Source organism: Culex quinquefasciatus, chromosome 1 (genome assembly GCF_015732765.1).
Source record: "Culex quinquefasciatus strain JHB chromosome 1, VPISU_Cqui_1.0_pri_paternal, whole genome shotgun sequence".
In the NCBI taxonomy this organism is placed as follows: domain Eukaryota; kingdom Metazoa; phylum Arthropoda; class Insecta; order Diptera; family Culicidae; genus Culex; species Culex quinquefasciatus.
Genome location: NC_051861.1, coordinates 87,375,974 through 87,398,398, shown reverse-complemented (window position 1 = coordinate 87,398,398; position 22,425 = coordinate 87,375,974). Strand labels below are relative to the sequence as shown.

Sequence of the window (22,425 nt, the reverse complement as noted above, 5' to 3'; positions counted from 1 at the left end):
TACTGTCATGTGCCACGTCAGTGTATGCGTGAGACAATCAAGCCTAAACGATTGTAAACATCAACAGCTGATCGAAATAATTTTGTTGTTGCTACTCGATGAAAAGAATAAAATCAACACCGAAGGCCGAAGATGGTTCCGTTTCCAATAGCAGAACCTTATGAGCCAAATCATGCGGCAGCACCAGCAACGACGCATCAAACAACCGCAGCTACCAGTTCTGTAGAAGATTTCTCCTCCACCGAAACCTCGAATCATTACACCTAACACCATCATCAATAAGATGCCCCTGGTCACGAAAACATCAGTAGTGGCCGAAATAGATAAATCCAATTCAAACCTACCAGAAATAATCCCCACGATGGGCGTTTCGGAAATTTCCACGGGGAACGTGTCCACGGCGCAGTTAAGTTGCATCAAACAACAAAAGCAAAAAGTGGCAAATATTCCAAAAAACGCTACCGCAAAATTTACATCGAAAGCGAACCACAGAAACTGAACTGCGAAAAGATTGAGTGGCGCAACATCGCCAAAAAGCCAAAAGGACGACCAGCAGCAGCAATCTGAGCAGCAGTCCACGAAGGTTAAGCAGGTTGCTCCGAAGGAGTAACTCCACCACAGAATCTGGCTTCCTCCGCAGTAGCCGGCGCCTCAGCAGCAACCTCGACATTGGCAGGCAGTTGAGCAGGCCTACCGGGTTATTAGTGGGGAAGAGGCTATGGCCAAGACTGCCCCAATTTTGTCCTGGAAAGCCTGGATTGTGATTCACGGTTAGAATTCCAGAATTCCATAAATATTTGTGCTCTCATTTGCTGCTTCGCACGTGCTCACGCTCAACTTAAAAACAAAAACACGCTTCACACACACTGAGAATAGACGGGCGAGCAGTCACGACAGCAGCGCCATCAGCGCCGGGTGAGTGGATGCCGAAACAAAATTGCATTTGAAATAACCGTTTTTGGAGGACGATGGTTCGGCACTCGAGTGTCCCGTCTGTTTGTCTGTGATAAAACCATGTTTGAAATTAAGATTCATAGAAAAACTCAGTTAAAAATCGCAAAAAAAAACTATAAAAAAGACGACCGAAAATTTTTCAACCTTCTCAGCTCAGCATAAGTGCGGGAAATGAACGACAGTGACGCCAACTCTATTTTACACAGATTTAGAAGAGACGCTGTTCAAAAATCCGTGTAATATTTTACACAGAACTGTGTCAGGAAACTACACAGATTTTGAAAGCTAGAACTGATCGTCAAGCTGTGTAATTTTTTTGCACAGATCTGTGTTATCCAGATTTTGCGTGCATGTATGTCGCCCCTTTAACACAGACTTTTTCAAACCCAACACAAATCTGACGTCTTTCTATAGTTGATCTGTGCCTTTCTATTCAAGTTGACCTACCCACTTGTTGAGCTAACGGCCGAGACTCCTTTTTCTTTTATTTTTGTTGTTGTAAACATTTCGATCCGTCAAAATTTTTCTTATCAGTCGTCGTCGCCGTCCGCGGAGGAAGAGAAATCGGTTGTCTCGTAAAAAGTGGGTGTTTTTCGATTAAATCCGCCGTGTGATGCGCATCACGACCGCTCCGGGAGAGCAGCACCAGCAGCCAAACCGCGGCGCGATGGCCCCGGCCAAACTCAACTACCGGATCTCGGTGTCCACCTTTTTCGCCAAGTCCCACCCGAGTGACGAGTGCTGCGGGAGTAACGGGTTGCCGCTGACGCCTAATTCGATCGGGATTTACGGGCGGTCGCAGAAGCTGAAGGGGGAGGCACTGCGGCACGAGAATCTGTGCCAGTATCTGGATGTGGTGCGGGGAAAGCACGAGAGGACGATTATCGTGCAGGAATATGCGGGGAGTCCGCTGACGGAGACGTTTATTGGGGAGAATAATAAGCAGGAAACGCTGCTGCGAGTTGGGTTCCAGGTGCTGAGAGCGCTGGACCATTTGAATCGGGAGGGGTTGATGTGCAGGAATTTGGAACCGGTGCACATCTTGATAAGTCGTGACTTTGGGGTCAAATTGTACAACTACGGGTTGTATTACATGACCCACTCGGGCAAGTACGTTTCGTTCCCGATTGGAAATGTGAAATATCACGCGCCGGAAGTGCTGTTGGGTTCGCGCGAAAACCCAAAATCCGACATTTGGTCTCTGGGCATGATCCTGGCCGAGCTGGCTCTCGGCTGCAAGCTCTGGGAAACGGTCAAACTGTCCCAAATTGCGAGGAAGGTTCTCGCTTTTGTCAGCATTTCCAATGTTTTTGAAAAACTCGCCCGCGAACACAAGCAATTCCCGCTCTACCAATCGCTGGATCCGGCCTTGCGTCGAATCATCGAGGCATGTCTGCAGGTTTCCCCGCGGAAACGACCCCAAGCCAGGGAGCTGCTCCAGGACGGGGCGTTTGATTTTCTACGGGAGGAGCGATTCTGTGAGGTGGATCGCCAAGGAATGACTCTGCTGGAGAAGCACTGCGGACTGGCCGAGATCTACTATTTGTGGCAGCTGGCCGGCGGGGACGTGCAGCAGGAACTGAAGAAGGAGGGTCTGATTAAGAGCGAAGCGCCGATACTGTCGCTGCCGGAGTGAGTGTTTAAAAAACTCAAAGTCACATCGAATCTATTTCTATCTTATTTCTCTTCCAGTCTAATTCTCCTGAACGGCAAATCCATCTCGCCACCGAAAAGCCAAAGCTTCCTCCACGACGGCCGCATCATCTTTCTCAACTTCAACGCCCTGCTGGAGCGCCTCTCACGTCTCCCCGAAGAGGACTATCTCCCGTTGATTTACACCACCAACGCGTATCTCGAATCTCCCACCTTCAAGACGGATCTCCCGCTTGTGATCCGCGAACGGGACACCGTCTATCAGTTTCACCGGATTATGCTGCTCAAGACGCTCCAGCACGGCTACCCGTACACGCAGGACCTGCTCAAGAGTTTCGCCGCCAAAGACATTCCACCACCCTTCCGGGGTCACGTTTGGGCCTGCCTCCTGGGCGTCGTCGAGGGAAACGGTCTGTACGAACGGCTGGACAAGTGCAGTCCCACGCACACGGATCGCCAAATCGAGGTGGACATTCCGCGCTGTCACCAGTACAACGAACTCCTCTCCTCGCAGGAAGGTCACGCCAAGCTGAAACGACTGCTCAAGGCCTGGGTCACCGCTCATCCGCAGTACGTATACTGGCAGGGGCTGGATTCGCTCACGGCGCCGTTTCTCTATCTCAACTTTAACAACGAAGAGCGCGCCTTTTTGAGCCTGTATCGCTTCATTCCGAAGTATTTGCATCTGTTTTTCCTGAAAGACAACTCGCGCATCATCAAGGAGTACTTGGTCAAGTTTTTCCAACTTATCTTCTTTCACGAGCCGGGCCTGGCGAAGCACCTGCACGGGATCAATTTCATTCCGGAGCTGTACGCGATTCCCTGGTTCCTAACCATGTTTAGCCGTGAGTAGAATGAATTTATTCTTCAATTTATGAGTATTAGCAGTCAAACTCGTATGGTACGGTGAATGTCATGCCAGGAAGCTAGCGATGGTAACGCGACATCATTGCAAAATGTTGGAATAAAACGGCAGATAGAGAGCCCTTACGACAAAGTTATTACATTCGTTCATGAACAATTAGCAGGGCGTCGTGGCGGGGAACGGTCAGCTTCAAACAGGCGACCTACGCTCCATTTGCCGTAGCGGCCCAGTCCCAACAATGTCATAAGGGCCGTGTTCCGGCCAGTGAAGGAGGTTCGAACCCACCTCCGGGTATTGAAGTCGTAGTGACGGGCAACATCAGCAATCAGAGTATTCAGCAGGTACTGATAAAGAAGAACGCTGTAAGCAACAAAACTGTGATCAAATGCAAGCCTTTATCAAAGAAACCAACGCAGACGCAGCGATAACGGATGGCGCAAAGCAAAACACAGTAGGACGACGAAAAATGGCCAATGTTGATCACAGATATCAGAAGCTGGTCAACTGATAATAGTTCTGAATGCTGAACAAAACAACGATAGGCAAGCTACTTCAAAACGAATATATCTCGACCCTCAAACTATATGCGCCAGGATTCGAAGCTCAACTTGTTGACTTGGCGATGAAGCGTCAAAAATTGATGCAGTGTGATTTTTTGACGATTTTTCCGATGAAAATTCATGCTGAATTGTGATATTTACGAAGATGGAAATGATGTCCAGCCATAAAGTAAAACCTATACTTTTCTTAAATAAGAAAGGCAAAACATACAAATTAATGATGTCAGTGTAGTAGGCTTATGCTTTGGGATGTACCCTTCAATGTTGTACTTGTATGCTTGGTTGATGAAAAAAATATCTCATAACTATGTTTGATGTACTTTCAAAAAATGAGCATAATGAGCCACCTTAGAAAATAAGCCATTTCGTTTAATACAACGGGATACAACGCTGAAGGGAGTTAAGAAATGACTAAAGGGACCTTTCCAGCATAGTTTCCATGAAGTTACTTCTATAAAAATAGCAATGCTGTTAATCGTTGAAATCAACGGCGTTTATATCATCGATGTCGATGATCGTTGATTTAAACGTAATCGTAATCGCAGCCATCGTTGATTTAATCGTCAACGTCAACGGAGTCGTTGATTTAAACGGCGTTGATCAACGCGTTGATTATCGATAATCAACGAGTTGATCAACGGCGTTCTATTATAGTTTTCTAGAGTATGAGGAAAGAACGATTTTTTCGTAAATGTATTGATTGGGAAACATTCTCATATAGATGTGACATGGTTGTTCGGGGATCCGAAGTGACCGGATTTAAACCGTAATTTAAGCCTTAGCTAATTACTGGTCACTTTCATCTCACTTTGGTTCCCAAGTTCAACCAGGATTTTTCTTATGTAAATGACACGAGGACGGATAAGACGATTAACATCGAATTATTGTTTTCAGTAAAGTCTGCATGGCTAAATAACGACAGAATTTGTTTTTCTATGATACAATACTGAATTGACCGCATGACCCATGTTCCAGAACCCAGATTGAGATCGGCCAAGATGTCAAGCTTCATGACAGACCGGAGTAGCTACCTGCTAGTATTCAAAGAGTAAACAAAATATTTATGACCTACTGCGATCGGTTTTCGGCACCACACGAAAGATTTTCTCGGGGTTCAATCGAAACTCATTGATCACCAACAGTAGGCTACTCCGGTCTGTCATGATGTTTGACATCTTGGCCGATCTCAATCTGGGTTCTGGAACATGGGTCATGCGGTCAATTCAGTATTGTATCATAGAAAAACAAATTCTGTCGTTATTAGCCATGCGAGACTCTTACTGAACCCGCCGGAACAATAATTCCGGTGTTAATCCGACCATATCTCGGTGCCCGTCCGTCCTCGGTGTCATTTACATAAGAAAAATCCTGGTTGGACTTGGGAACCAAAGTGGAGATGAAAGTGACCAGTAATTAGCTAAGGCTTAAATTACGGTTTAAAATCCGGTCACTTCGGTACACTCGGATCCCCGAACAACCATGTCACATCTATATGAGAATGTTTCCCAATCAATACATTTATGAAAAAATCGTTCTTTCCTCATAAAACTCTAGAAAACTATAATAGAACGCCGTTGATCAACTCGTTGATTATCGATAATCAACGCGTTGATCAACGCCGTTTAAATCAACGACTCCGTTGACGTTGACGATTAAATCAACGATGGCTGCGATTACGATAACGTTTAAGCCACCACCGGAGACGGAAAATCGTCCACCCGCCCAAGTTTCATTTATATCACCAGAACATGAAATTGACTCGATAGATTGCTTTCAAACTGTTCCAATACCTAAAGTAATATATCTTGAACAAACTGAAAAGTTTTCAATGTTATCTGTTGAACCCTTTTGTTACATTGCAAGTTTGAAATTATAATTTTGCTAGATTGATTCGCGAATGTATGGGGAAATATGAAATCGTTGCCTTTGCTAAGCTATTTCTCCAATACGGCTGAAGGAATACTAGTTTTTATTGCTACAATTCCTTTTGAGTAATTTACGTTTCCAAAATGCCTATATGTGTTGAAGAAAATCTTTCGCATTTAGGAGATTTGTTAGTTCAAAATTTTGAATCGATTTTTCAGCGGCCGCCATTGCAGAACCACTGGTTGATCAAGATTTTCACCTTCGCCAGCGGACGGCGTCGTTTGCCTGCTGTCGTTACTATGGCCACGCGAAGTTTGTTTGGCGCCCGCGAACAGGGTGCGCGCGGATTCAAGCATGAACTGTGACTCGATCATGGAAACCACGTGGATGAAGTGATGGGTGAAGAATCATGATCATTCAACTTTCATATATTTGTGTGACTTTGTATTCAACAGAAAATGTAGTTTTTTTATTTCGACTTTTGATTTTTTTCAAGTTGTACAAATACATACCTAGTTTTCAGTATATTTTTTTTTTGAACGAAAACACGTAGATTTAGTATGGAAAAGATAATCATCATGCTTTTTAGGGAAATGTTCATTCTTGAACACGTTTTTAGATTCTTTATTTGATGATGCGTCAATTATGGACAGAAGCCATTTTCGGAACAACGCAGGTGCTCCCCCAGTGAAACTGTGAAAATTACTGTTTGCATGATTTGACCAAATCACGTCATGTGACGGCTCATTTTTCCTGGAATCGGTTCTGGGAATTTTTATTGAAATGCATCTTAGCACATTTTAACGGATTTTTATGCTTCTCGTTACATTTGACCGGTAATTCGTTTTATTTTCAAGGAAAAATATGGATCAATGGAAATTCGTATCACGTACAAAAATAAATTACTTGTTGACATGGTTCCGGAAAACCGCACTCAAAAAAATGAGTTAGCGTAAACGTGCACAGAGTTCATGCCAACGGGAACCAGGACGAAAACTGTTCAACTTTTATAGTGCATTGCACCATGAAAGTGAACAGTTCTCTTCCTGGTTCCCGTTGACATGAACTCTGTTCACGTTTACGCGAAGTCATTTTTTGGAGTGCAAGCATTTATCCGGTGACCTAACTTTTATAATTATCCTTTCAGAAATTCAGAAATTCAAAAATACAAAAATACAAAAATACAAAAATACAAAAATACAAAAATACAAAAATACAAAAATACAAAAATACAAAAATACAAAAATACAAAAATACAAAAATACAAAAATACAAAAATACAAAATACAAAAATACAAAAATACAAAAATACAAAAATACAAAAATACAAAAATACAAAAATACAAAAATACAAAAATACAAAAATACAAAATACAAAAATACAAAAATACAAAAATACAAAATACAAAATAAAAATACAAAATACAAAAATACAAAAATACAAAAATACAAATTTTGTTTTTGTTTTTGTTTTTGTTTTTGTTTTTGTTTTTGTTTTTGTTTTTGTTTTTGTTTTTGTTTTTGTTTTTGTTTTTGTTTTTGTTTTTGTTTTTGTTTTTGTTTTTGTTTTTGTTTTTGTTTTTGTTTTTGTTTTTGTTTTTGTTTTTGTTTTTGTTTTTGTTTTTGTTTTGTTTTTGTTTTTGTTTTTGTTTTTGTTTTTGTTTTGTTTTTGTTTTTGTTTTTGTTTTTGTTTTTGTTTGTTTTGTTTTTGTTTTTGTTTTTGTTTTGTTTTTGTTTTTGTTTTTGTTTTTGTTTTTGTTTTTGTTTTTGTTTTGTTTTTGTTTTTGTTTTGTTTTTGTTTTTGTTTTTGTTTTTGTTTTTGTTTTTGTTTTTGTTTTTGTTTTTGTTTTTGTTTTTGTTTTTGTTTTTGTTTTTGTTTTTGTTTTTGTTTTTGTTTTTGTTTTTGTTTTTGTTTTTGTTTTTGTTTAGATTTGTTTATGTTTTGTTTTGTTTTTGTTTTTGTTTTTGTTTTTGTTTTTGTTTGTTTTTGTTTTTGTTTTTGTTTTGTTTTTGTTTTTGTTTTTGTTTTTGTTTTTGTTTTTGTTTTTGTTTGTTTTGTTTTTGTTTTTGTTTTGTTTTTGTTTTTGTTTTTGTTTTTGTTTTTGTTTTGTTTTTGTTTTTGTTTTGTTTTTGTTTTTGTTTTTGTTTTTGTTTTTGTTTTTGTTTTTGTTTTTGTTTTTGTTTTTGTTTTTGTTTTTGTTTTTGTTTTTGTTTTTGTTTTTGTTTTTGTTTTTGTTTTTGTTTTTGTTTTTGTTTGTTTTTGTTTTTGTTTTTGTTTTTGTTTTTGTTTTTGTTTTTGTTTTTGTTTTTGTTTTTGTTTTTGTTTTTGTTTTTGTTTTTGTTTTTGTTTTGTTTTTGTTTTTGTTTTTGTTTTTGTTTTTGTTTTTGTTTTTGTTTTTGTTTTTGTTTTTGTTTTTGTTTTTGTTTTTGTTTTTGTTTTTGTTTTTGTTTTTGTTTTTGTTTTTGTTTTTGTTTTTGTTTTTGTTTTTGTTTTTGTTTTTGTTCCGATTCTTTTAGTATAGAAACGTATGGCTTTTCATCATTCGGGAATCACAGGAAGAGAAAGTAGTTTTAGAACGGAATGGCAAAAAAGTTTTGTTCCATAACGGTCTCTATTATCAATTTATTTTAACTTTCTTTAAATATTTAGTAGGCAATTTTCCCTACAAACAAACAAACAAACAAACAAAAATCAAAAACCTGATGGAATTTTTTGGCATATTCCCAACGCATTTTGGGTGCTTATATATTCAGAAAGCCATCCTGGTTGAAGGTGATAAAGCAGGAAACAAGAAGGCCATTGTCATACTACATAAAATAGCAGACCACTAACGTGCTACTCGGGAAAGTTTGGACAATAATATGATCGTTTCGAAAACTACGTCTTATATGGACAATCCCTGAACAAAAAAAAAGTAGCTGACCAAGAGGTTTTTCTATACACGGATATAACTCCTGTAAGCTTATCTGGATACAAAGCTGAATCGACTAGAACAACGGTTGAGCGGATAATCCCTTGTTTTTCGAGGTTAGGAAACTCTTATAAAAAATGCTATGTCACTAAAATAAGAAGCAAATCAATTCTTGGTGACGTATCAACTAAATTGTAACGAGAATCTCAGTTAATACGTTAACAGGTGAATGAGTGTAGGATTTCCGTAAGAAATATAGATTCAATATTTCAAAAGAATTAGTCATACGACGACTCCTTTTTTGATTTTATCCAGGGATGTTCGGACTTTTTTACGCCATACTACGATTCAAACTCAATGTTTTTCAAAACAGCAATGACCGTTAGAAAATACAAATGCTCTACGAAACTAATCAGATCAGATGTGCAATGTGGACATTATTCAGCAATTCTGTGTGTCCGAAAATAGACCTAGTAACTCCAGAAGTTTTGTAAAAGACCAACTAAGCTAGAAAAGCAATTTTCAAAAAAAAAAACTGGTTTGGAAGTGGTAGAAAATCCTATCCACGAAAATGACCGGGAACGCGCTCCTGCATGTTTCTGTAGCTTCTTTTTCTGCTGGTGTTCTGCACGAGAAAGAAGTAACTTTTGTTGCAGAAAACTATTTGAACACTCTGCTTCCGATTGTGTGCTGAATTGCAGAATTCTACGATTACGGGAATTGCCTAATTATATTCTTACATGTCTGTTATTGCAAAAACAGGAATGCATAGTACTAACTTTTGACTTTTTCTGCTTTTTACCATTTGCCATTTGAAATATTTCGTTATAACTTGAACAGCGTGAATACATGGAAACACTACCTCGCCACGTGTTATGTGCCGTATGCAAGGATTTTAGGTAGGCTATGATTTTGGGCCACGTGGTTGGCTCGATGCACGCGCCTTGGTACGAACTGATGTTTTTCGTTAAAGTCATCATAGTAGCAATGAAATTTCCCCTCTATGGCAGTGGTTCCAATAAAAATAAAAATCATCAAGTTTTCCTCTCCGGTGGGCCCTTAAATCAACGATCAACGACATCGATGACGTTGATTTATCGATTAACAGCATTGAAAAATAGGCACTTACTGAAACAAACATTTTTGAAAAAAAAGTGTTAATATGTTGAAATGAGACAATATTTCTTCAAACAAACATTAAAACAAATAGAAAATCAACTTATGTTTCATAAACGTGATTTGTGAAGCTAACTGTTGATTGTTTTTATGAGGCAGGAAAAGGATAGTCTTTTTTGCCCCCAAGTGGATTTCAATTCAACACTTCCTCCACCAAGCTGCTAAATGATAACGATCCGTTGTTGTTTCTTTACCTTGATAATATCTACTGGTAACATTTTAAGTATTCAACCATTTTTTTCAAACTATCTAACTTTTTAGAAAGCTTATTTGAAAACATCCAAATAAACAGAATTTGTGTGGTTATGTTCATAATCCGAAAAATACAATGATTCGTTTTCGTAAAAAATATAGCTTGTCTCAACATTTGCATGCAAAAATGCATGCATTTTACACTAGTTGAGTTGTTTTGTAATCATTATATTTCTAAAAATGAAAGATTTGACGAAAACAAAAATGTTAGCGAAAACATTTTTTTGCTATGCTAAACATCGGAAAAAAATCTAAAATTCAAAAGATTTTTAAATCAATCACTAGATTTTTAAATGTCCACGCTCCATACAAAAAAAATAATTATATGGAAATTGTTTTGACTTTTTTGGGGGGTTATATGGCATGGACTCACAAAAAGAAACACACAGCAGTAAAAAATAAATATTTGACTAAAAATGAATTTATTACGCTTAACAAAATTTTATTTGAGGGGAGGAGGAGAGGGGGGGGGGTTAAAGAAAGAGGAGGGAGGGGTTGTGTCCTTAAAGTGGGGATGTATTAGCTTATCCATAATTTAATAATATAAACTTGAAATACAATGTATACGCAGTTCTGTTGCACTTGCAAATTTATGAAAAGACTATTTATTATAAACAATCAACTATTGAAAAACATGAAAAGTCATAAAAATCGACGTATATCATTTCAATACCATACAATTGCCCAAATTTGTATGAAAAAACATTTAAAAAGCAAAAAAATAATTTGGCCGCCTGTTTGTATGGAGATGGTCCATAGTGCGTGGTTTGTAGATGGTCCCTAGGTTTTGTTACCCCTTCCCTTCCTCCCTTCAAGTCGGCCTGAAAAATCAGAGTAATCAGAATTAGAATCATTAGTAGCATGTTTGGAGTTATTCAAAAATCGTTTGAATTCTAGTGAATGATGGCATATTTCGCAAAAAAGTTTTTTTTCGCAAAAAAAATGTTTTTTGTCAAATCTTACATTTTTGAAAACTAATAATTGCATATCAACTGAACGACTGTATAATGGATTTTTCAAAAGTTTTTTCACTGATAAGTTGAAATTCTTGCTTGTGATTTTAATTATTATATTTTTTGTATTTAAAGTATAAAATATACTTTGTAAATAAATCTTCAAAATATTAGATTAGATCAGAAAAAAAATAAAAGCCAAAAAATGTATTTTAAAATTCATATTTTGCTTTGATATTTTGCTGAATTTTGGCAGAAAATAACAGAAATCGAGCCAAACATTTCATTAGGGCACAAAAGAAAATCACTGGCAAAAAAGTGGACAGCTTGTTTGAATTCCTAAGCTTAACTGATGTTTTTCACTGATGGTACCATAAAACACAACAATATCCTCAACTCTGCTTTAATACCTTTAATGGGCCCTTTCTAAATGCAATTTCGAAGAGAACTGAAAGGGCTCTAAAGCGCTGTCACCGGATTGTTTTTATGGGCCCTTTTTTGTATAGTTATAAATAATGAGGAATTCAGTATAAATTTTGATAGTTGGGGAAATTTCGTGATTTTTTTTAGTTATTTTTATTAGGTCCTTTTAGGTGCTGTGACCAGGTTGGGACCGAGGATCAGTAAAACAATATATAATAACAAAAAAAAACAACTCCTTAAACTCCATACTTGGAGATCATGTAACTGACCAGGGTTACTGACGATGTACTCGGAGAAAATGCCCCCCAGTTCAGCCGAGCTGTAGAGCACCTCCCCGGCTTCCTCCTTCGTGGCTCCACCGTCTCGGGAGCCACTGCTTCCTTGGCTTTTTCCTGCGGGGCGAGGGCGATCCTTCGATTTTACGTCCGGAACTGCGCCCGGCAGCGGAGGGAACTCCGCCGGCTTAAACGCCGGAACTGCTGGACTCTGCTTCTCCGCCCTCCTTGCCGGCGGTTTCGGTTTCGACGCCTGCTGGCGCCTCCGGATGAAGTCCGCACGCTTGGGGCAGCTGCGGTCCGTGGCTTTGTGGGCTCCAGAGCAGTTGGCACACCGGTTCGGCTCGGCTTCTTGGACTTTGCACTCGTCCGTCTTGTGGGGACCCCCACAGTTGTTGCACCTCCCTTTCAGGTGACAGTTCCTGGTTCCATGACCCAGCTGCAAGCAGTTCCTGCACTGGGTCACGTTCGGCCGCTTGTTCCGGTAGGCCTCCCACCGGATGATAGTGCTTGCCACAACTTTCATTGCAGAGAGCTTCTTCCGATAAGTGAATCCCTTGGGGAAGACCACAATGTACGGAGTTTCGTCCACGGTGGACTTTTCCTTCCGTTTGATGACATGCAGCTCCAGCGCGTCCAGCTTGAGATCCCTCTTTAGCAGATACTTGACCTCATCCGGTTGCAGTTGATCAGGTAAACCCCGAACAACGACCCGGTGAAATCGTTCGCTCCGCCGTTCGTGGGTGTAGAATTCCACTTTCTTCTTCTTGAGGAGCTCTTGCAACTTGTCAAAATCTTTGACAGAGAAGCAGATCACCTTGGAACCAAGGGGGTTAGTTTGTAAATCGGGTTGAAACCAAATTTACAACTTTCCACTATTGCCACGAGCTTGTAAAAATCCGTGGTGCTCTTCACCACCAAAGGTGGTTGCTTTTGTTTACCTGCTGACTGGCCGGGTGGTGAAACCGCCGGGGCGTCTCCACCTCCTGCTGGGCTGGCATTGTTGTTGTTTTCATTTTCCGCTAACGGGCTGAACTTGTTGTTATTGAGCACATTTTGCTCCACTTTTCCTTCTCCGACGACAGCTCCGGTGATCTCAGGGGTCTTCTTCCGCTTCCGATTTCCGGGGATGAGTTGGAAATCATCCGTCTCGGAGGTCTCTTCCACCTCCATCCGTCAAACAACGCGCACGCCACACACGTCTACTCTCTCGGAGCTGTCAGAGCCAAGTGAAATTTTGTGATTGAATGGTATAGATCTGGTAACTGAACAGCAGTTGCGGGACCGCATTAAATATTGTATTTCGACGATTTTTTTTTCTGCAGAAATGCTTTGTGAACTGTAAACCAAACTTTGTTTTGAAGTGCGTTAGTGTATGAGTTAGAATGTATGAAAAGTACACTTTATAACACAAAAGGTGCTTTAGGGACCATCCATAAACCACGTGGACACTTTAGGGGGGGGGGGGTATGGCGATTGTCCTCGATCCATAAAATAAAGTTGTTTTGTATGGACAATTGTCCACGAGAGGGGAGGGGGGGGGGTTAAATGATTCCCAAAAAATGTCCACGTGGTTTGTGGATGGTCCCTTATTGGATACGGTAACTTGTAGTGTGTAATTTTTGTCAAGTCAAGGAAGGAACTGTAGGATTTTACAATAGAGCCAAAATGAAGATAAATTTGTTTATCTTTATTTTGGCTCTATTGTAAAATCCTACAGTTCCTTCCTTGACTTGACAAAAATTACACACTACAAGTTATCGTATCCAATAAAGCAACAAATTACAATTACAAATGTTCCTTAGCTACGAAAAACTAATGAGAAAGAAAAGGGCACATTTGAACTTTGTTTTGGTTTGGAGTGAACATTGTTATGTGCCCATTTGTGTTTTTTTTATTTTTTTTTTTCAATGGAAAATTGTTTGCTATCAATCTGATTCTTGGAAGGCATGTAGAGAGTGTACTAATGAATGGAATAATGAAATAATCCCGAATGTTTACGTTTTGGTTTTGTGCCCTAATGAAATGTTTGGCTCGAAATGACGGCATCGAGCCAGTAGTAGGGGTGATCATGTGATTTGAAATCAAACTTTTTTCAAGAAATATATTTCTTTTTCAACTGAATAAAAACATAAAAATGTTCGAACATTTATTCCTGATGTTCATTATTTTAACAGGGATTTAAAATAATTTTAATGGGAGTAATTGGAAAAGAAAAACAAACAAACTTTTAGACAATATTTTCAAAAACTTGAAATCTTTTGGAATTGTTATTCCAAGGAAAATTGTCAATATTGTTTATTAGTTTAATTGTATTAAACAAACATATCTAGAGTTTTTTTTAATAGGTCCTATACTGCCGTTCTACGCATAATTGTCCCATGTTCAAAAAAGTGCAACTGAGAAAAACGCGATTGAAATTTTTCTACCGATTTCTGTGTTTCTACGCATAATTGTCCCGTAGGTTCCTATTCGCCCTATGTGTCCCTAATCGCCCCAGTTAGCAGTTTATCACCCTTAATTGTGATTCTGTAGCTATACAACAGATAAACAAGACATAATGGTTAGTAAAACTAATGATTTCGTGTAAGAAAATACTTGGTGGGACAATTATGCGTAGAAGTTTAACGATGGGACAAACAGACTTGGTGTTGTTTTCAATGAGTTTCCGAACAAAGTACCAGATTTTATGTGTTTTTCTTAAAGTACACATCAAACTAAACTTAAAAATGTCATAAAGTCAAAATCGTCCAAAACTGACATGGGACAATTATGCGTAGAACGGCAGTATAAACATATGAAATGCACCTTTTATTTGAAAAAAAAAACATAAGAATATTCAATTTCATGCAGGGTCTGATGGACCAGTCATTAAACAATTTTCAGGAAACGTCGCGGGCCGTAGGTTGGGCAGCCCTGCTTTAGCGCATTTATTCTTACGGTTAAAAAAATCCGATATAATATTTTTGTTTTATTTCAATTATCAAGTACATAACAATTTATTTTCTTTCCCCCCTTTTCCAGACGTTTTCCCCCTCCACAAGATCTTTCACCTCTGGGACAAGCTCATCCTGGGCGACCACTCGTACCCGCTCTTCATCGGCATCGCCATCCTCAAACAGCTCAAGAGCACCCTGCTCAAATCTGGCTTCAACGAGTGCATTCTGCTGTTCAGCGACCTGCCCGACATTGTGATGGAGACTTGCGTGAACGACTCCGAAACCATGTACCAGTTTACGCCCAAGTCCGTAACCTACAGGAAGTTTGCCCTGCACGAGGAAGAACCGGGCGAGTTCGACCTGAAGTACAGCGACGACGACCACGGGGAGGTTCAGGCCGAGCTGTACCCGCGGCTGAGCGTGTACGACCTGATCCGACTGCTGCGGGACCGACCGGCGAGTGTGGCCATTCTGGATCTGCGCAGCAATCTGGAACACAAGAAGGTCGCGATCGAAAACAGCGTCAACGTGCCGTTCAGTTCGGTTTCGCTGAAGGAATCGCGGCTGGACGTGCTGAACGTGCCCCGGCTGGAGGCGTATCTGCGGCGGAAGATTGTCGTCGTGGTGGCTACGGCCCACGAGAGTGCGATGCTGATGGCCAAGTTCTTGGTGGATTGTAACGTTCCGTATGTTTGTGTGCTGAATCGAGGCTTTGGGGCGATTTACAGAAGTGATGACAAGCTGCTGCTGCAGACCTTTGACTACATGAACACGCTGGCCAAGTTTGTGCCGAACATTGCTAGCTTTGTTGAGGCTTAGACGATTAAGTGTTATTTCTTACTCTACTATAATTTATAATATAAATATATATTACCAGTTTTTCGAACAAGTGTTTATCAATCAATTAAAGAGCGTTTTCTAATTTCGAACGAAAGAAATCCTAAACTAATCTCCAAACAGCTAAAAGTGTTAAGGCTAAATTAGAGAAAAATACATAATGCTCCAACCCCCCAACGTAGTTCAATCCAATTCAAGTTAAGTGGATCACCAACGGCATAATCCCTGCCAAATTCTATTACCAGAAGTCGTCAAACCGTTTTCAACGCCATGGCCTCGACGCGAAAAAAAAGAGCACCAAACAGCCTTGACACTATATCTCTCACCTGTGTTATTGAAACGCTACCCGTAAATCCGTTTTAGGGAATCCCTGGAAATGCGCGAGCTCCAACCGACCTGTTGTTGCTTTTTATTTCAGCACTGATTCTGACTAGACTTTGATGTTATTTGAGTGGTTTATGAACACTGCTGTCAACGGTGCTGCGCAGGGGTGCGTGCGTGGATTGCAACGGACCATGTGTTCTGTTTGTTTTTGTTGTTGTTGCAATTCTTATGGGGATTTTCGGATTGAAATGAATGGACTGGAGCGGGACTATTTATGGTGCAGGTTGGAATTTATTGATACTCTTTTTTCTGCTATTTTGAGGTGAATGGTATCCAAATGCGATTAAATTGAAACGTGTTTCGCTGATTGAATAAAACTTGAAAAATGATCAGTTTTTTAATTTAATATTTAGAATTTTGATTAAAAGTTGTCCATGCATTCCTTATATCAAAAGTAGTAGTAAAGTTTGGAGCACCCTAGAGCTCGGTACAGACCTTCAAAGTTTGGCATTTTTTTCAAAAAATTGGCCTTAGCAAAAAGATATCCATCGCACCTCGCGACGCCCGAGACGCCATTTGATTTTGCCGGGGCCGATAATAATCTAATCTAATCTAATCAGACCCTAGCGCAGCCAATCTTTCGAAGGGATCCTGGAGAGTGCCTTATGTTAGATGACGCCTAGCACTCTTCTTGTCATTTATTAACATTTGTAGTGCGCTATTGCATTGAAATGCATTGAAACATCACAAGCGTTAAAGCGGCCAGGCCTACTGCGTAAAGCCGTATCGCAGAGATTACTCGTAATTGGGTTGGGTTTGAGCACTGAGTGTTCGAACAACAATACAATTCTGAATCAACAGGGGAGGAAGAAGCGTGGGGACACACCACAATACGCTCCGAGATTTGGTTGTATCGAGAAATTAAAAGTGAGAGTGTGTGCGTGCAACATGGAGTTAAACTTTTCAAAGTGCCATGGTAATCTTCACAGCAACTTCACAGAAAGTTTAACTCCATGTTGCACACACTCTCACTTTTAATTTCTCGATACGTTGGGAGCACCATGCTAAGAAGGTTTGGTACTCCGGGACCCTCTGGGATGGGACATTGCATTTCCACGAATGCCCTGGACACTATTTGCCGTGGTTATAGCGCCACAACTCGCTCAAATTTTGCCAGGGCCGATAATAACACTAAAACTAATAATAACATTGCATGTTTGGCCCTTTTGAAATGTCAGTCTTAATTGGGTACTAAAGCCCTATGTCAATTTTTATGTACAATGGTAAAAAACACGATTAAAAACCATTTCTGATCACTATTTTTCATTTTAATGCAAAAATTTTTTTTGACAAGACAACATTTTTTCGATGGATCAACTATGGTCCCCTTGGAACGAGCTGTCAAGTAGGAGCTTTTCTGTCAAGAAGGACCGCGAGGTTAATTTTTCAAAATTGATTTAAAAATCCATTTAAAACTCTTTGTGGTCGTACAAAGGGTCATTGTACTCAAAAAAATAAGCTTTATCGCTGTAAACAATAATATCAGCAATCTATGCTTCATTTTAGGACCCAATTAAAAAAAATAAAAAATATTTTTTTACAAAAAATCACAATTTTTTTTACAAATCACAAAACTGTCACTTTTTACACTGCGCCCACGCACACTACCAAAACAAACGTTTGGTAGTGTGTGTGAACTTCGTGTAAAAGGGGTGTGAAAGTTAAAAGTGACCCCGTTCGTTTGACAACAGTTGGTGTCAAACCATCGGGGTTTGGGTGTACCCATATTTAATTAAAGTTATAGGGGAGTGTGGGGATACTTGATCCTCTTTTTTGTATCGCATGTAACTCTGTCAGTTTCTCAAAAAAACTACGAACTTTTTGCAAAATTGAAAACTTAAACATTTAAATATGTTTTGCTGATAAGGGTGTTTAATGAGATGTACTCTTCGAATTATGCCAACCGTTTAAAAAAACAAAACATTTCAATCCGGCATTTTCAAAATGTTAGGGGTAACTTGATCCCCCTTACAACATTTTGAAGAAATCTTAAGAAAAATGTTGCTCATTCATCCAATCAGTTACATAAATTTCACATAATACCTGTATGTTTGTGTTCAAAATATAACAAATTAAGTTTGTAAAATATTTAGAAACTAAAGATATTCTTTTCCCACCAAAATTGAGCATGTTTACAAAAGCTGGCAATTTTTGTTTACAAAACTAACTTAATCCACCTATGTGGTTGTTGCCTTCCTCACTTTTTACCAAAAATGGGAATATGAGTGGTTTCATCATTTTTTTAGATCCAGAAAAAAAGAACACAATGTATAACTTATGTGGTAATAACTCGATACAGGGTTGTCAGTTCTTCAATGCTTTGGACTCATTGGAAAGTCCTTTCAATTACCTAACCAACGATGGGTTGGATGATGGATCCAGACATAGTTTACATGCATATAATTGAGATCCGCGTATTTGTGAAAACACATTTTTATACATAACTTTTGAACTACATATCGAAACTTCAAACAATTCAATAGCGATGTAATCGGTTCAGCCAGCGCTGAGAAAACTCAGTGAGAATTTTGGTCACATACATACATACACACACATACACACATACACATACACACACACATACACACACACACACACACATACATTTGTTCAGTTTTCAATTCTGATTCGATATGTATACATGAAGGTGGGTCTAGGAGCTTTTAATAGAAAGTTCATTTTTAGAGCAGGATTATAGCCTTACCTCAGTGAGGAAGGCAAAACATTAGAAAAATTGTTCAAACTGCAGTTAGTCATACAACTATACTTAACGAAACCATGTACGAAAAACCAATTCAATTAATTCAGCTTTAGGCTGATTCCAGTGACTTTAAAAATGCAGGGATGAAGTCTCCCTGAACAAAATTTGTTTTAACAATTGAATTTAAAAATAGTATGACGATAAATTTAACGTCAAATAGGGTATTTGTTCCTATTTTGGGCCTAGTACCTATTTTGGGTCTACCAAACTTAATTCAACGAAATTGAGCATTTCACCAAATTTGGTAGGAATCTGCCACTAGATACGTGCAGTCATGATTTACTTTTTCTTCCTAAATTAGAAATAATGCAATAAAAATAGCACTCTTCACTTTTTTCTTGGCAAATAGCTAGTTGCTCATTAGGTCGAAAATTTTCACCTTTTTTTGCTTATCGCTTGTTGACGCTCAGCGTCACGGCTTTCATCGCTCAGCACACGAATGAGAGCCATCCCCCGAATCTCAACCACCGGCAATATGTTTTTTGGTGGGTTGCACAATCTCGTTGCAAAAACAATCACTAAACTGCCACCAAATCAATAAAATTACTAATTAAAGTTACTCCGTCCATTTTGGAGAGAACGGCTCTATATTCAGTCCATTTGACACTTCTACAAATTGTGACAGTGTGTGTGCGTTTTTCTCAAGTTACAGTCTTTCTTGCATATCACGGGCTTGTTGTATAGAGTTATCTACGTGCGCATGTATTGCATGTACGTACACGAAAAAGATTGAGGTTAAATTTTGTACCCGCCAGCAAAACAAATGGGGTGCTAGTGTGCGTGAGCTTGGGCTTAGATAACTCTATGGCTACGCAACAAATGTTTAATTATGTCTATAACTCGTAAACAATGATATAAATCATGTACAAGCAATTTATGCACGTAATGCAAGTGAAATCAATCGTTCTAATGTTGAAGTTCGTATGTTAGAAGCAATATCCCCAAAATAGAGACAAAAAATGTTTTAGTTTCTCGGGCTTATACAGAAATATATAGTATTTTCGTCAAAAATGTGATTAAGTAAGAGCATTAGCATTAAAAAACCAACTTATTCATGTAATACAAGCAAGGCTGCCTATAGCAGCCTTTGAGAATACATCAAATAAAAAGTGCGCTCGCCTTAGTAGGCCCAAAATAGGGACAAATACCCTAACTTAATCCATTTTTTTCTTTGTTTTCTAAAATCAGTCTGAGTCAATTTAGCACAACTTTCTAGAACAATGCAAATATTTTTACCCACATGCTGACGATATACAGGCTTGGGATCAAGTGTCCCCGGGGATCAAGTCTACCCTCTCTCCCCTAACTATAGTAACTTGATGAAAAATGATATGATAATCCAAAAATAGCTTATAATACATAATATGTATCTATAAAATAAGAATATTTGGAAGAAATCGAATGTCGGGAAAAAATCACTTAGCTGGAAATGGAAAAGCGTTTTTTTCTGTAAAATTTTACTCAACAGATCACACAAAATACCTAGGGGAGCTGGGAGTAAGACGGCCAGGTGGGGTAAGATGGCCACCCCACTGTTTTAATAAGTATACTAATGAATATTACTAAAATGTTCAGCAATATTTGTTCCTCATGCTAAATAATGCATATGGAGTCACCTTTGCCAGAAATATTGTTTGAAATAGTATAAAAATAGCTCAAAATAAACAAATAATTTTTGAACTTGAAACTGGATGTAATTTTCATGAATTACAACTTAGGCATTTTTGTTAAATAACAATATGTTTTTTTCTGTCTTCAAATATTTTTTCATGTTAAATTGAAGTTTTCCCCAAGTTTTCCCTAGATTATGTCCCTCGAAAAAGTTCAAAAATGCGATGAACTGTTTACAAAAAATGTTAAAAAATTTTTTTTTTGGGGACAAGACGGCCACCTCCTCCGGGGGTAAGACGGCCACCCGTAATTTGTAGATTTTATTTGATATAGGTTATATTTTTGACGCTTTTTGACTATTAGGACATATTGGTAGATAAAGGAAAAGCATTTTCAATAAAACTGTCCATTTTTAATCAAAATGCTGTTAACTACCGTTTTGACAACATTCTTTACTGTGATATAGCAAAACTCATTGAATAGTATGAAATCCTATCAAACTTTTCATAAAAATCGCTAATTTAATATTGTTTACATTATTTTGATTTACTTATTCTAATCGAAATACACAAACTATTTTTTTGTATCAAATTGTGTTTGTTTTGTAGTAAAAATTCATAGTTTTTTATAAAATGTGGTCGCAATAATATGAAATTCACTGAGCCAAAATATGAAATTTTTTAAACCGCATTTTTCTTCACATTTGAAACCTGATTTTTTTCAACCAAAATAGTTATGATGTTCAGAGAAGTCTGTTGAACCAACCATGTAGGTGTTTGGGTGGATTTAGCAAAGTTATTAAGTTAATTTATAGCATGGGCCGTCTTACCCCACATGGGTGGCCGTCTTACCCCGCGTATTTCATATATATACGATTTCAATTTTTTTTTTAAAATTGCTGAAAAGTATTGAAAATTGGTTTTTAGACCAACTAATTTATGTCATTTCTATAATGGACTAGTAGTAGAACAATATGTACGTAATTTGAGATCAAAATAATCTGTTGTGTAAATTTTATTAGACTTCTCCCTTAGGGTGGCCGTCTTAAACCCATCTCCCCTAGTCTCAGTTGTTTGGCAGTGGAGAATCTTGAAGCAACAATCTCTCTGGCGACGACGAAAAGTCTCCAAGATGCACCCCATTAGTTTGGCTAAGCTCGTTCACCGCGGCTATAGTCTGGTCGCGTCCGTGGCCATTAATTAATTACCGGTTCATGTAGGTCAACCGATGCTAATTTATTTACAACCAGCACTCTTTATATTTTCCACTTTCTAGAGCCAAACCGTGAGCTGGTTGTTTTCGCCCACTAAACAACGACTTTGGCCCGCTGGTTGATGATGGATGGGTGGAAGGGGGCGCTCGCATAAGCCGGGCCACATGGTTTAGTTAGCAGAACATCCAGAACACTATACTTACTAACGTTGGTACGGCCTCCAAAGTCTGCTGGGGGTTCGAATTACACACGGAGATATGCTGCTCTCTGTGTTGGCACAGAGTAAGTGAGTTCGCTACTTGTTGGACTTCTGGACACGTTCTGGAAACTTAAATCCAGAACAGAATCAACGCATTCGGCCGTTTCGCGCCAACCCTGCCTGCTCCTTACGTGTGTGTGTGCGTTTGTGGGTGGCATGGTGGCGACTTGTTTCAGTTACATAAAATGGCTTCTTTAGACATTGGGATGAAAGAAAATTCAAAAACCTAATTTTAGTAACTGGAAACTCTTTTCGATTTCTCCAAACGGAGTTCCCACCCTGCACTTCTTCCAGAGACCACGCTGCTGCTCAACTCCCGGTGGCCCTGGAAAGTGGACACTTGTAAGAAGACAGTTTGGCTGACGATTTCTGGACTCAACGCTACTCACACTTTGAAACGGTTTACACTGGAAAGTGTCGTCGTAGGTCGTCGTAGGATTGGGGTAGAGGAGGCACGCGAAAAAAGGGGAGATAATTAGATTAAGGCCGCCCTGGACTTGGCTGTAGAGTACCCGAGGTTCCGCTGAGGGGG

At 39.0% G+C, this 22,425-nt stretch overlaps 1 protein-coding gene across 1 annotated transcript; it reads left to right on the top strand.

The window, feature by feature from the left end:
• The first annotated feature begins 1,459 nt into the window (after positions 1 to 1,459).
• LOC6050929 (TBC domain-containing protein kinase-like protein) lies at positions 1,460 to 15,737 on the top strand. The gene is made up of 3 exons (XM_038248106.1): positions 1,460 to 2,586; positions 2,647 to 3,452; positions 14,914 to 15,737. The coding sequence occupies exons 1-3, from the start codon at positions 1,568 to 1,570 to the stop codon at positions 15,645 to 15,647; spliced, it is 2,559 nt and encodes an 852-aa protein (XP_038104034.1). The 5' UTR covers positions 1,460 to 1,567; the 3' UTR covers positions 15,648 to 15,737.
• Positions 15,738 to 22,425: the final 6,688 nt, after the last annotated feature.

Bases quoted from the DNA above. Each gene is read 5' to 3' on its own strand.
- LOC6050929 (XM_038248106.1), top strand. From the start codon at position 1,568: ATGCGCATCACGACCGCTCCGGGAGAGCAGCACCAGCAGCCAAACCGC. The intron at 2,587-2,646 runs GTGAGTGTTTAA...TTTCTCTTCCAG, and splicing joins CCGATACTGTCGCTGCCGGA to TCTAATTCTCCTGAACGGCA. The intron at 3,453-14,913 runs GTGAGTAGAATG...CCCCTTTTCCAG, and splicing joins GTTCCTAACCATGTTTAGCC to ACGTTTTCCCCCTCCACAAG.